The sequence below is a fragment of the Lepisma saccharinum genome, chromosome 22 (genome assembly GCF_977018435.1).
Source record: "Lepisma saccharinum chromosome 22, izLepSacc3.1, whole genome shotgun sequence".
Taxonomy (NCBI): Eukaryota; Metazoa; Arthropoda; class Insecta; order Zygentoma; family Lepismatidae; genus Lepisma; species Lepisma saccharinum.
In genome coordinates, this window is record NC_139250.1 from 11,008,400 (window position 1) to 11,023,885 (window position 15,486).

Below are 15,486 nucleotides of genomic sequence, written 5' to 3' on the forward strand. Positions count from 1 at the left end.
CTCTAAATACGGCCATGAAAGTGGCCATGTGTTTAACAACAAATGTAACTTACTGCGGTTCGCTTTCCACTGACATGAAATTCCTGGAAAAGTTGGTGAAATGGAGAGTATGATTGGTTTGATTTTTTTAAGTCCACTTTATGCACAGTAGGCTAATCAGAACTGAACCTACCACTTGTGCCTCCAACGGGTATCGAACCCAGGACCCCTTGATTACAAGGCGACGACGCTACCACTGCGCCATCAGGGAGGTTAGAGTATGATTGGGAGTCATAAATATTATACCAAGCAAATCGTATTAAATCTACTATGGATGCTAACTAATAATAATAATAATATAATTATTTTATTGTCATTAGGCCAAGTACAGCAATAGACAAAGTCAATAGTTAAGATATGCATATATTAAGGAAGTAAATTTATCGCAATCATTAGCGATTAACAGCGACTCGATGCGACTCTGTTGATCTGGCAACGCCGCGCTCCATTTAAACCATACTGACTTTTAAGGTTGAGACGCTCTAACTAGCCTCGAATATATATGCTCCTGCAATGGGGTAAACGTGTGTTGAAAGTGGCAACACTGCATGTACTGTTGCTACAGCGATGTCCGTTGAACCGTGGAAATTATGGGCTGCCACTGTCGAGCACATGAAATGTTTATTATTTTATAAGGAATAGTGTAATTCATGTTACGGGACTTTTAACGCTGTAATACACACGAAAAGTTCTAATGTATGCACACACTTGTTTATTTAATTTCGGTGACCATTGTCATTCTGCTTCGCGGGCTTCTAAAAAGCTGTTGCTGGACTGTCTGTTGTGTCGTCTGCTGTAGAGTGCCACACACGTAAATTTGCCGTTGCGTAGAAACGAATTTTCGTTTCGTCTCCCTCTCTCTTAGCATCACGTGTTCTACCCTGCTCGAAAACCTTCGCTATTGTTGCCATATTGTCATTCCATTCCTGGACACACTCGCGCAAACTTCATTGAAAACAATTGAACAGCGCTCCAGCTCGCGGTTCCCACCGGTCAGCAGGGACGGCAATGTGGCAATATAGCACGGCGTAGTCGTTGCTTCTTTTATGCAGTGCATGTTCATTGGCTAGCTAGTAACTAGTGTTGCCAACTGTAATAATGAAGCACTATTTCTGTCACGGAAGGGGAAAGCAGGTAAAGTGGCGGTGAGTTTTGTTGGATTGGAAGCACCATATTTTTATTTTATACTAAGTATTTGACCGGTTTGACGTTGTGTGCGTGTATTGCGTGTGTGTATGTAAAAGTGTGTGTTTGCTAATGAACGTTAAATTCCATAATGCCTCCAGTTCTGTCGAAGTTGAAATCAAAAACCTTGCATAGCCAAGCTCGGGAAATTCTAAGCAATTCAACTCTGGCTCCGGCAGGTGTTCTTGTAGAAATTGCATAGAGGAGGCTGTCATTTTTGCTGCTTAATGCGATACATATTGTTTTCTGTGTTAAAATTGCCATGCTTTGATGGGTGACCAAGTTCATAGCAGGGCCGGCGGAAGGGGAGGGCGAACCGAGCGGCAAAATTTGAAGAGAAGAAAAAAATAAGCCTATTGAAAACTGTGATCGAGCGAGATATTCTTTTGCGCTGAATAGTATTGAAATAGCATAAGAAGTCTCATTATTTATTTTATATTTGATGTTTTAGTTAGGAATATATTGATTTTCAATTTTCCGTTGCTGCGTAATGACCGGGGGGGGGGGGGTCGAAATAGAGCGGCATCTACTGCCACCTCCCAGGGAGGCAAAATGACTAGCGCCGGCCCTGGTTCATAACAAAAGAAAAAGCCGCGCAGCTTATCATCTAGTGGCAGTATATGTACTTGTTATTGTTGTCGAAGCCGGCATCCTTTGTAAATGTACAACAAAGGCAACCGACTGTCACAGATCTCAGAGAGGAAATAATAATACTGTTTGAGGAGGAGTGTTATGGTGCAATTGTAGCGGTTTAACACGTTGGCATGTTATTATCTGCCGTTGCAGTTCCATACCAGTGTATGCGGGTTTTGGGAGTGAAAAGTTAGAACGCCACCAGTGCATTAATGCAATGAAAAATAATATATACGTATATATTTTTTTTATTTTGTTTGAAATCACTCAAATAAGGAATCGTATGAAGAAGTCTTCTTTGCAGAATTTTTGGTAATTGTACTTATGTGTTAGTTCATATTTTGCGAATTTTTAGTCCATATGTATGTAGCTACATACAAAGCCACTTGTTAGTACATATTAATCCTAGTCCTGGTATAATGCATGACGTTTAAAACTCAACGTTAGATAGACCTGAATTCTCTAATTTTATTGTTGTACGTAACAGCTGTGCATCGGCGCACCGCAGCGATTTTTCTATCTGCTCCATTAGCAACACTGCTTCTTTAGTTCTGTCGCGCATTGCACGGCAGAATTATCTGCGCTGGACTCTAGCTTGGTTTTTTAACTGCTGAAGTAGCATGAGCCAAGTGTGGTGGATTGTTCGCTGTTCATGGTGGAAATACATAATGGCATGTGTTCATAGGCGCCGACTCCATGGGGCTTGGGGGGGGGGGCCTCGAGCCCCCTCAATGTTATCGATGTTGGGGCAGAGCCCCCCAAATAATTTTGCTTAAGAGAAGCTAATGTATTATTTAGCTTCTCTTGTAAAGTTTACTCTGAATTGTGCCACATGAACGTAACTTTAAATACACATTTGAAATGTTCTAGACCATCAACTTTGGGGGCTGAGACCGCTAAACCATCAACTTTGGGGGGCTATGACCAGAGACAGCAAATACATTATGAGTATTGTTAACATTTTTACTAAAAAGAGTTTCAAAAGAATATGTGCATGAAATAGGAGAGTGGATGGGACGTTCGGGCTACAAATGGGTCTCACATGACATTCAGAACGAGATCATTGATATAGTATTAGGGAGATTTGTTTTGAGCTCCGTGGTAGCAGATATTAAAAGTCGGGAATATCTTGCTATTATGGTTGACGAAACTTGTGACATATCCATCCGTGAATAATTGACATTTTGCATTCGAACTGTAAATGAAAATTTTAATTCAGTATTTTTGAGGAATTCATGGGCTTTACGAGATTCCGAACACTGAGGCCAAAACTTTAAAAAGGGAGGGAGTGAGTCATTCATTAATTTGTGTCAGTGATCAGAGCCACCCCAATAATTTTGACAAGTTGGCGCCCCTGCATGTGTTTCTTTGATTTTGTGGACAATTAGACTTGATTTGATGGTTGCTATATGTTTTGCTAGGCCAGTGGCAGGGTGGGATTTTTTTTTTTGACATGGTATAAGCAAAGTGTCATAAAATATCAAGAAACTAAGTGCCAACACTTATAAATTCTGAGGTTACTAGATTATTATATTTGGTGTATATGTATGTTGTCTTATCACGCCCTTGGCATATCATAAACATTACTATTATGCAATGTGCATAATACCATTTTTTTTCTTGCAGGAAAAGAATAATGTTGTACAGCTGTCTACCAAAGGCAGCCTTCCTTACCATTTGCCTAGGATTTGTGATCGCTGAAAATGAAGCTAATCAATCACAACAGAATGTGTCAGGTATGTGTATACTATGTGAATGATTTCTCCTCATGAAGTTGCAATTAATTGAAATAATCCTGATTTCACATAATAAGCACGCATGTGCACGCATGCGCGCACGCGCACGCGCACACACACACACACACACACACACACATATACATATAGCCTACATACATACATACATATACATACATACATATACATACATACATATACATATGGCTCCCACATCGTCGCCTTGTGATCAAGGGGTCCCGGGTTCGATACCCAGTGGAGGCACATGACACAGTGGTTCGGATCTTACTTTAAACTGTAGGTCCAGTCCCTATTAGCCTTTCTGTGCATAAATTGGACTTGAAACCACAAATCAATCAACCATATGGCTCTCACATGGCCAAATTGTAGCACCCTTGCCATGGTGTGAGTGGTCCTTGTTTTGATTTCTGGTGGGGGTCAAGACATTTTAGTTTTGACCCCCATCTTGAGAACAATTGGGGAGCTGCTAGAAAACAAGAAGCAGCTCCAGTCTCAAAAGCCAGAAAAAAAACTGTGATAGGACTATGCGTTAACATGACACCCATCGAGAAACTGCACTTTCAGGCCCTGACCCTTAAAGGAACACTCGCCAGACTCTGGAAAATTTCATTAAACTTTTGCATAAAATCATCAATAGTAATCTTAGGACCAAATTTCTGATTTAATCTTTGAGTACTGATATGACCAACCCACAATTCCACTACAAGGCTTTCCATTCTCCAACCTTCTCTTTTAAATAGGTTTCTGTACTTTTACAATATGTTGACTTTTCTTGGCAGAACACAGTTTCGGACAATCTTTATCAAAGAATATGTATTTTTTTTTAATCCTTTACCTACTTCCATTGTTTTTGTTTCCACTGCTCTTACAGTTTTAATATTTAATGGCCATTCATTACTATATCGGGAACTTTAAGTAAATGAATAAATAAATTTCCATGCCAGCAGAATATATAGTGAGCTGTGAGGGAAAAAAAATAGTTTATATTAATTCTGAGGTTTTGCTGAAACATTCCCAGGAACCATCAGAATCTTAATTCTAAAATTATGCTAACATGTTTAGTAAAATAAGTGTTCAGAATTTCAGGTAACATTTCTTTAAAATGCAGGAAGAATTTGTATACACCATGAAATTTGTACTCAAATTTGGAATATTTATTTATGTTTCAAAATCTGTAATTGAACTTCAAATTGTCATGTCTCTAAGATAGCTACCCTGTAGACGGTACTTTATTGAAGATTTTTACTTCTATTGTTCCAGGAGAGGTATGCAGTCTTGATCCTGAGGTTGGCCCTTGCAAGGCACACAGGATACAGTGGTACTACAATACGACGATAGATGAATGTAGTAGTTTTACATACGGAGGCTGTAAGGGCAATGACAATAATTTTGATTCCAAAGAAGAATGCCTGCAAAAATGCAGTCCTGGGTGTAAGTAGAAGTTCTAACAATATAGTTTTTATTGTACATTTCATACAGTTAGTGCACTGAAATTCTTAGTTCTTGTATATTGTTATTTACTTTTACACACCTCATTCAAGAAAAGGCTTTAAAAGTTAGGAGGAAATTTTGCTCGTAAAGTTTATATTGTGTGACGTTTCACATTGAAGTAAAATTTGGGAACTGCAGAACTATTTTTTTTTTTTGGATTGAATGATAGAATATGAAAATATAACCTAGTTTCTGTAATTATACTAAATTATTTTGATCTAATGCACTTTTTACTTTGGTTCTTCTATTCAAATCCTAACTAAATTAACTATATTTCTTATGGAAGATGTTTTCTCTGGATATCAGCCAGTTGAATTTCCAGATAGGCTTCCGAGCTTTTGAGAGCTAACGTCACTCTCATGTCCCTGAAAATGACCTTAGCTATAGAAAGCTCGGAATCCTATCTAGAAATCACCTAGTTGATATTCCGCCCTGCAGTTTACAATAGACAGAATCTACTGTTATCAATTGTACTTTACTGTCTGCCTCGGAAATCTACTGAAACTCATGTTTCCTACTGAACACCTTCAGTTGGTGTAATGTACATGTACTGTAGTACAAGTGAAATATTTTTTTCAATATTACATGTAATATTGTATGTACTGTGTCTAGCTCAACATGTTGGCTGTAAATATAACTTTTAATTCCTCATGATTTACAATTGGTTTTTATATCAATTTGAAAATCTAAACGCAAGAGATGTTTCAAAACACCTATTGATCTACTGAAAACAGTACAGTAGGGAAATTACTCAAAATGAATACAACTTCTTCAGTATTATATTTAATATGTATGTAGTGTGTTTAGCTTAAGATGGTGGCTGTAAATATTACATTTCATTCCTCCTAATTAACAATTTGTATTTGTATCTGTTTGAAAAGTACATAATTTGTATTCATGTCCAGATATTATTAGAATGATTAATTCAAAAAGACTTAGGTGGGCAGGCCATGTGGCATGAATGGGAGAGGAAAGAGGAGTTTACAGGATTCTTGTTGGGAAACCTGATGGTAAGAAACCTGTAGGAAGGCCACGACGAAGATGGAGGGACAACGTTGAGATGGACCTAAAGGAAATTGGTAGGGATGGAAAAGAGTACAGAGGTTGTTCCGTCTACGTTTGGCCAATTTTGTTCCTCCCCCCCTCCCGGGCAGATTGGACTCACCTGAACTGGTGCGTGGCATCCTGCAGTGTTGTGCAATGACTGTCTGGGAATGGAGTTGTTTATCCACGCGGACGAAAATAACGCACAAAACAGGACCATTGTTGTGAGTGTTGTGTAAAATCTTTTTCCAAGTGTGTGGGTTTCCGCTCTGTGACCAACATGCCGCCCAAACTAAGCCGGTTTTGGGAAGGCTATGTTATTAAAAAGTACAAGAGCAACGAAGCTCCACCATTTGGATCACGAACGAAGTTGCCTAGGAAGCCGGCCAAGGCCAAGGCCACCCCTGTCATGCAGAGGAAACTGCGCAAAATGGCAATGCAAGAAAATCCGCCAACCCAAAGGTGTATGGCTAATCGTCTTGACGTGTCTTTGGGGACTGTGAGCCGGACCTTACAAAATCAACTCAAGCTGGAAAAAGTCATGAAAGCTCGCTGCCATCTTCTCACGGATGCCCACCAAAAGGAACGAAAGTGTAACGCCCGGAAGCTGTACGAACGGCATCTGGCAAAACAAAGGTGGAAGCACGTCGTAACGCTCGATGAAGCATGGATTTACCTTTCCGACTGCGGTAAACCGAGAGCCAGGCACAAAGAACTTCAGAAGGTGGGTCCGTGTATGTAAAGAATCCTTCCCAAAAGGGTTCATGGTCGTTACTGGCTACTGTTACCGAGGTAAACTGAAGATTCGTAGGGTGGCGAAGAACTGCAAAATAAACTCGCAGTATTATCAGGAGCAGATCATGCGGCCGATCTACGAGCATGAGATTCCAACAATGTACGGAAATGATGCCAATCTGGTGCGCATTCGCATGGACAAGGCCTCATCGCATACTTCACGATCGTCCCTCGCATTCTACAGGGAGATGGAGAAGGCAAGTGGTATACGGGTGATACCTTTCAATGAGGTACCTGTTAAATCTCCAGACGCAAGTCCCATGGACTATTGTGGATTTGGCTTGCTGAAGCAGGCTTTGGGAAAACGGCGTGTGACAACTGTGGAAGGACTTTGGAAAGCTGTGCAAAGTGAATGGGACACGATTCCCCTCCCAGTTCTTCAGAGAAGCCTATTACAGTGGAAATTACGCTGTCGGGCTATTGTTAGGAACCAAGGGACACACAACGAGCACTTACGGACCTGGCGCCATGGATTCGTCTAAATTTTTGGGTAAGTCAAAATTGGCCAAATGTAGACGGAACAACCTTTGTATATACTCTATGTGATGAAAAGTATCCGGACGCACTGCGAAACGTGTGTTTATCATAGAGGACGACACAGTACTGCCATCTACTGCGTGGAACACATATTCAGCAAACTCAGTAGTCTGCATACAGTGTGAGACAGCAGTATGGGATGGTCTGAGGAACTCACAGACTTTCAACGTGGTCAGTTGGTTGGGTGCCACATGTGTAGGAAGTCTGTGTGTGAGATTTCCACCCTCCTAAACATCCCTCTGTCCACTGTTTCCAATGTAATAGTGAAGGGATGTGTACAACCCAAAAGCGTGCAGGCCAACCTCCCATGTTGACCTCCAGAGACCATCGAGTGTTGAAGAGGGTTGTACAGCATTATCGTCAATCATCCATCGCCACCATCACACACGAATTCCGAACTGCATCAGGATCTACTCCAAGCACCATTACTGTTTGGTGCAAGGTGCGGCAACTTGGTTTCCATGGCCGAGCAGCTGCCCATAAGTCAAACATCACACAGACAAATGCCATACGCCGCCTCGTGTGGTACAAGGAGCATCAAAACTGGACCATAGAACAGTGGAAAACCGTTGTGTGGAGTGATGAATCACAGTACACAATGTGGTGATCCGGTGGTAGGGTGTGGATGTGGCGAATGCCTGGTGAACGACATCTACCAGCCTGTATAGTGCCGACAGTGAAATTCGGAGGTGACAGGGTTGCAGTGTGGTCATGTTTCTTCTGGAGGGTACTTGGGCCCCTTGTTGCTTTACATGGCAATGTCACGGCACAAGCTTACATTGACATTTTAACAACTTTCATGCTGCCGACAGCCAAAGACCAGTTCGGGGATGACCATTGTGTCTTTCAACACGACCGAGCACCCTTCCGTACTGCAGGGCTTGTGGGGGAGTGGTTTGACGACAACAACATCCCACTAATTTACTGGCCTGCGCTTAGTCCTGATTTGAAAACCATAGAACATCTGTGGGATGTTTTGGAATGCTGACTTCATGCTAGACCACACCGATCCACATCAATACCTCTTCTCATTTTGGTGCTCTGCGAGGAAAAGGCTGCAGTTCCTCAGGAAACATGGTTTAAAGTATGCCTGTGAGAATGAACGCTGTCATCAAGGCTAATGGTGGACCAACACTGTATTGACTGCCAGTGTTCCCGATGGAGGGTTGCCAAAACTTGTACTTTATTTTCAGGTGGGTGTTCGGATACTTCTGATCACATAGATTAGATCTTGCTCAGGATAGGGACAGATAGCCTGTGTTGCTGCAGCCATGAACCTTCAGGTTTAAGAAGGCTAGAGAAAGAGAGAGATCTGTTTGAAAATCTGAAAATAGTAGATGTTTCAAAATACCTATAGATCCACTGAAAACAATAGAGAACATTTTCAGCATGGAAAGAAAGCCTCTTCATCATTTGCTGCCAGGAAAGCTTCAAGGCATATACAAGGTGTGGCTAGAAAAAAACCGGATTGTTGCTACAAAATCTTTTATTGGTTATTTTGTACAAAACAAACATTAACCCCTTCAAAGTATTCCCCTGCACTATCGATACACTTCTCCATACGAATCTTCCATTGCTGCTAGCAGTGCTGGAAATCATTTTCTGAAACCATGTTCATGACCTCCGTCGCTTTTGTTCACACAGATTCTACGGTCGTAAATCTGGTTCCTTTCAGTGCTGATTTGACCTTTGGGAGTAAAAAACAGTAGCACGGAGTGAGATCCGGTGAATAGGGTGGATGTTCTAACACTGGGATGCCTTTCTTGGCCAAGAAAGCCTTGAATGATAATGCCGTGTGCACAGGAACATTGTCCTGATGAAGAATCCATGACTTGCTTTTCCACAAATCAGGTCGTCGTCTTCTTACTCGCTCACAAAGTGTCGTCAGCACAGTAATGTAATAATGTTGGTTGACAGTTTGACCTTCGGGTACCCAATTAACGTATACAATCTCACAGATGTCGAATCAATTCACTGACATTTGCAATGTTTGATTCCGTCTTAGATGTGCAAGGCCGTCCAAGACGCAAGCCGTCCGCGATCACTTCTCGTCCCTCTTTAAACCTTTGAAACAACTCAAACATTTGCGTGCGTGATAAACACTCATCTCCGTACACGTCCTTTAACAAACCATATGTTTCTGTGGCGCATTTACCAAGTTTCATAAGAAACTTCACCTTGATACGCTGTTTCACTTTCACACTTAACATTTATCCGACGGAGCACAGATGTACGGTTCACTTCGTCGACAAGCTACAGCGGAACTGAGGGCCGCGCACCCTGGTCATCACACATTCGATAGGCAGGATATCACGTTATACATTCATGCACCGCTTGACCTTGACACGCTTGCCATTTGTCGACAGCAACATCAATCTGCTTTTTTTCTAGCCACACCTCGTATTTCTTGTTATTAACAATAGAAATAACATGTTACATGCTTTCTGCATGTATTCAAAATGAACGATGGGGGTGGGTTCATTTAACCATTCAACCCATGAATGTCTTCTCAAGTGTTCCTGGTGTTTGGTTTATGTTAAGTTTATTTCCAGATACACTGCCAAATCACCTGCCGGCAGAGACTCCGAAGCCACAGAAATTAAAGACTGATGAACAGGAATCCAAGTACAAAGCTGAGGAGGCACAAGACAAAACTGCCGCTGAAACACTGCCATTAACCAGTAGAGGAGCAGAGCTCACATTCGTGGAGAATAGTGATCAAAAAGTGTTCATGTTTTCACACAGTAATTCGTATATTCAGTTGGATGCATCGGAAATACCAAGTTTTCAGCTGAGGTAAGGGACTTTTTATTTAAAATCTTATTTAAATCTTATTTTAAAAAGATACGATTAAGGGTTATAATTACAGATTTATTTGTAATTTTATTGGTATTAAGGGAATGGAGAACTTCAGTCATCTTTCTCCATATTCATGAAGAAACTTGGCAAGAAATGCAGGCTTAGACAGGTCTCAAGATTGGATCCATGGCATGACATGACATTGCTTTACCAGCATTTTTACAAGTGTTATTATTAGAGCTCAGATTTATGTGTAATTACATATTCTATTCCTTTCTACGGTGGAGCCACATAGTGGTTTGGATTCCACTATAAACTGTAGGTCCGGTCCCGATTAGTCTCACTGTGCATAAAGTGGACTTAGAACACCAAATCAATCAATCAATATTCCTTTCTAGATACATAACAACTTGAACAGGAAAATGTCAACGAATTATATAAGAAGTAAAGAGAAGGAATGAAAGAGGAAGAAGAAAAGAGAAGGGGATCAAGATATGAAACATTACCATAAGTTTCATGTTACATATTTTTACATATTTGCCAGGATATTACATATTTTACATATTTGCTAATTTACATAAAACAACATATTTTGGTCATTTTTTCCTATCTTGATCCCTTTTCATATGTTTCGATCTCTAAAACATGATGAAGAAAATTTGTAGTACCAATAATAATACCATTTTTCCAATACGTTCTATTTCACATTACCTAATAATGGAAAACAAGCACACAAATGGTATTTTTGAAATACAAAGAGGACGAATATAATTATTTTTGTACATAAGATATGTGTAACTTTCAAGTAGAACATATGTTTTACACATATGCAACATGGAGTAACGTAAAATAAGAAAATACATGTGCAACATGTTAACACTAAATTGTGCATGTATTCAATGTTTCTTCAATACATATATGTACTATTTAAATACATTACATAATTAATTCATAAACCAACAGCCTGAACAATATAAATTGTCTCTCACATTGTGTTTTGCACACAAGTTTTGCAAACTGAAAACAATATTGATTTAATAGGATGCAAATAATTTCATGGGGCACCTTTACAACTTTTTTCATTTAGATTATTCGGTGCCCAGGTCCGAATTCTAGCTACGGCTCTGAACTTGATGAGACTGTAATAATAGCAGATATTGCGAGTAAAGTGTACAAGAAAATTTTACAAAATGTACTTTTATTTCACAAGATTTGAAATCGAGGGGGAGCAATGTGCCCCCCTGGAAGACAAGTGTGAGAAATATTTGAAAATTAATTCCATCTTGAGTGTCATTATGTCCTGCTACTCTTAGATTCTGCTAGCCTTGCTTTTTTTTTCAATTTTTGCCCTTCCTAGAATTGGTTTCCGCCCAAGTTGTGCCACTGATTCATTTGTCCATTCTATAACTTGTATCCTCTTCCATTTTTTTAAAGATTATTTTCAATTCCAGACACAGCCGAGAAATCAGACTTCAGTTCAGAACAAGACAACCTCATGGCCTCCTGGTTTATCACAGCATAAAAGACAGGCCTGCTGATATGGAGCCCTATGCACTGTACATCATGGTAGAAAAGGGACAGTTGAAAGTTGTGCATGTTTTCGGAACAGACTCTACGCATGTAATAGTAGGAAAGGGTAAGTTGAGATCATGAGCATCCAGAAGGAGGGCAAAGGGAGCCACATCCTTCCTTGATTATGAAACTCAGCCTAGAATTATATACAGGGTGATGCATATTGTATTTGCCAATATCAGTTGGCAATGCTGTTGCAACACAGAAGTCTCCCATGCTTAGGCAGTTACAGATCTCACATGGAATGTTCGACTGTTCACACACAAACTGTGGCAGCAGAGACATTTATTCGAATGGGTTTCATCCAGGAGACTCAGTGGACACGAGATGTTCATCAGAACAAGTTTCATTCAGGTCAGCAGGCACGAGACATTCATCCGAACAGAGTTCAGTCAGGAGAGACAGTGGTGTTACACTGAGAAGCATCAGGGCACCAGAGAATACACCTCCTCCGACCAGGAGACTTCTGTTCCTGCATGTTGCCATTGGCTCTATTGTGTGACTCATCGTATCATGTGACATTTGCATGGGTTGATGGTGACCGTAATTGAACAGTCATCGCATTGCTCGCTGTATCTCCTGAATGGAACCTGTTCGGATGAACATCTCCACTGCCACAATTTGTGTGTGAACAGTCAAATGTTCCACGTCCGACTGATTGCGAGACCTGCAGGTGCCTAAGCATGGGAGACTTCCCTGCATTGTGACAGTGTTACCAACTGATATTGGGAAACACAATATGCACCACCCTACACTGTATTTCAGATATATAATTTCTAAGGCTGAGCCGATACCACTTTGAGCCAGGGTTGTTAAAGGTCCAGGAATTTTAAATAAATTCAATCCCGATCCAGGAGAGAAAATCAGCAAGCGTAAATGGGTTCTGGATCGTAAAGAACCTTTTTATCTGTAAAGTATTTCAATTAGGTCCAGGAACGTTTTTTCAAGAACAATTTAAATATTGTCCAGAAACATTTTTTTTTTTCAGATGAATTTTAATTTGATTCAGGAACCTTTTTTCTAGATGATTTTAAATACTGCCGAGGAACCTTTTTTTCCAGTGAATTTAAATACAGTCCAGGGTTTTTTGTTTTTTCAGTTTTAATAGGGTCCAAGTTCCACATTGAAAGGGAACGTTATGCAACTTGGACCAAATTTAAATAGTGCGAGAAAAAAGGTTCCGTTCCTATTGCGGAACCCATTAGAACTCGTTAAAATTTATGGGTTTCTGGACCTTAAACAGCCCTGCTTTGAACCTATACTGATACAAATGTTCAAACTTTTCTGATTTTACATGAAAATGTATCAATTTAAAACAGTTCAGATTATATAAGTTATCAGTAGGGCCCGGGACTTTATGTTATAACATATTTTTCAATTAGCTTCGGATCTATTATTGGGGTGAGATCTTTACATATCTGATGAAAATCAGCCGAAATAGACAAACTTGACAAATCATATTTTGACATATTTCACCAATTTCGTGTTTTTACAACATATTTCTTCAATTTTGTTGTAGTAAGACATATTTCTGTATAATTTCGTAATTCTCTCGCACATAATCGGTTATTTCATATTTTTTTCTTCGTAGCTTTAGCACAATGGATAGTACATATTGTCGATGGCAGGATATGGAAGTTACGGAGGAAGAAAGGTGTCGTCTTTTCTTAGTACAGAACAATATGATACCCCACTTTTTTATCCCATTGAGGCAAAATGTTCTCTCTGATTGTTGCACGGGAAGTAAAGAAGTTTCGTTCTCATTTCTTTGCCTTTTTCGCTTTTCACAAAAATCAGTCAAAAGTATAAATAACATTAGCTACATTACAGCCCCTACTCTACTCTATCGGGTATGGGAGAAATTCGAGAGTACTGTTGTGCATATTTTTTACTTGACTGGGAATATTTCTGCATTTTTCTGACATATTTGTAATTTTTCATGACATAATTTCCAATTTATATGACATAATTACATACATCTTTTACAGTTTTATAGGACATAAAGTCCCGGGTCCTAGTTATCAGCAACAAATACTTGAAAATTGTATTTGAGGATTTTGAGTAAAGTCTATGCAAGTGTTTCTTGCTCTGTCTCTACTTGCTGCCTCGGTGGATTAAGAAGAAAGCAGGATTATAAAAGTTGTTTTTACATGTGATTCTAATAACAATTATTATGTTATAGGACTAAACAGGGACAAGTGGCATAATGTTCGGGTAACGATCAATGCTCAGAATGGAACTCTAGTTGCTTCTTTGGATGATAGGGAACCTGTTGAAGTATTACTGAAAGGCATTGACAAGAACCCACACTATGGAATCTCAGGAAATCACAGCTCTGTTATTTTAATTGGAGGTAAGATATTTTTGACAGTATTTTATTGTAATTATAAACATACCATACTTTCAACTTCTCTTGTTTTGGTAACCTTGTGTTTGAAATTCAGAAAAAATGCACCTGTTTAGCAGTTGTGACTTCTCACAAATGTGAGTTAGAGGCAGTGCGTCAGTAGCGGCTCTTGCCTAAAATAACAGGTGAAGAAGTACATTTATAGGCAATGAAAAACAAATAGTAAGTGTCAGTGGGCCCCCCACAATTTAAAACGTCTTTTTTGTCTTCATCCGTCCATCTGGAAAATGGTGTCTGCAACAAATTACACTCTAAGTCATTTACTGGGTTCATTGTACAAATCACAGCTCAACACATGAACACAACACGCGATAGGAAACGTGAAACACACACGTGGGACAAGATCTCGCAAGAACGCAATGATTTTGCCACAACCACTGGATGCAATGTTTTCTGTCGACGAGAGAACTGCTGCACCTAGATGGCGACAACTGTTCAATTCCAACGCCAGGTGACGTCACTGTTGCCATGACAACCGGCTAAAGTCTTCCGCAACCTGGCGGCGTCTGCTCTTGGTTTGTTTGTCCTACGACGAACTCTTCACGTGCGTAGCACCGAGCGGCGTATTATTTGAATATTATCGTGTGCGTTCTGCTGGGAAATAGTTTGATTTAACAAGCAAATGAAAAATGTCAATATTAATTTGAAAATTAGGTGAAAACATCTGCACTTTTTGCACTTGGCCAGCCACCACTGCAGTGCGTGACTTTTTCAAAAGTGTTATCAGCCATCCGTACAACAATTATGCCTGCTAGATGTTATAACCCCCCCCCCCCTTTTCTTACCGGTAAAGAAACATGTCTTCCATCTAGATTTTTGTTCATCGTACTTTTTTTTTTCAATCCGCACAGTAATTTAGCCACAAACACTCCTAGCAAGAACTATCATTCATGAAACAGTTACCATGAAAATGCAATGAATAGTGTTCGAGCCTTGTCAATTCTTTATCTCTGTTTCGTTGCAATTGCGGTGGAAAGGGGAAGAAGAATAACCACACATTTCTAGGGCCAGTTTAACGTTTGTGTGGTGAACAGATGACAGAACTCCCCTCCTCCCGTGACAGTCGATGTGGAAGGGAAGCCCAGCTGTACGTACTACTGTTGCCAACTTAGTATTTTGGAGCAAGATTTGTCCAAATCACAAATTGCACCAAGCAACTATATTTTCGTCTAATACCTAACAGAAATCATATCCCCATTTCAGGCGGGATTTAGCTCTTTTCTGCCA

General features: G+C 40.0%; 1 protein-coding gene across 4 annotated transcripts in view; it reads left to right on the forward strand.

Annotated features, from left to right (window-relative positions):
- The window catches only part of axo (axotactin), a 223,120-nt gene that overhangs the window by 81,161 nt on the left and 126,473 nt on the right, over nt 1-15,486 (forward strand). For all 4 annotated transcript variants that reach the window (XM_083143941.1, XM_083143944.1, XM_083143942.1 and 1 more), the window contains exons 3-7: nt 3,484-3,593; nt 4,875-5,045; nt 10,034-10,277; nt 11,732-11,916; nt 14,035-14,205. In XM_083143941.1, the coding sequence (XP_083000067.1) occupies nt 3,494-3,593; nt 4,875-5,045; nt 10,034-10,277; nt 11,732-11,916; nt 14,035-14,205 (871 nt within the window). In that variant the 5' untranslated portion in view covers nt 3,484-3,493. The remainder of the gene's footprint in view (nt 1-3,483; nt 3,594-4,874; nt 5,046-10,033; nt 10,278-11,731; nt 11,917-14,034; nt 14,206-15,486) is intronic.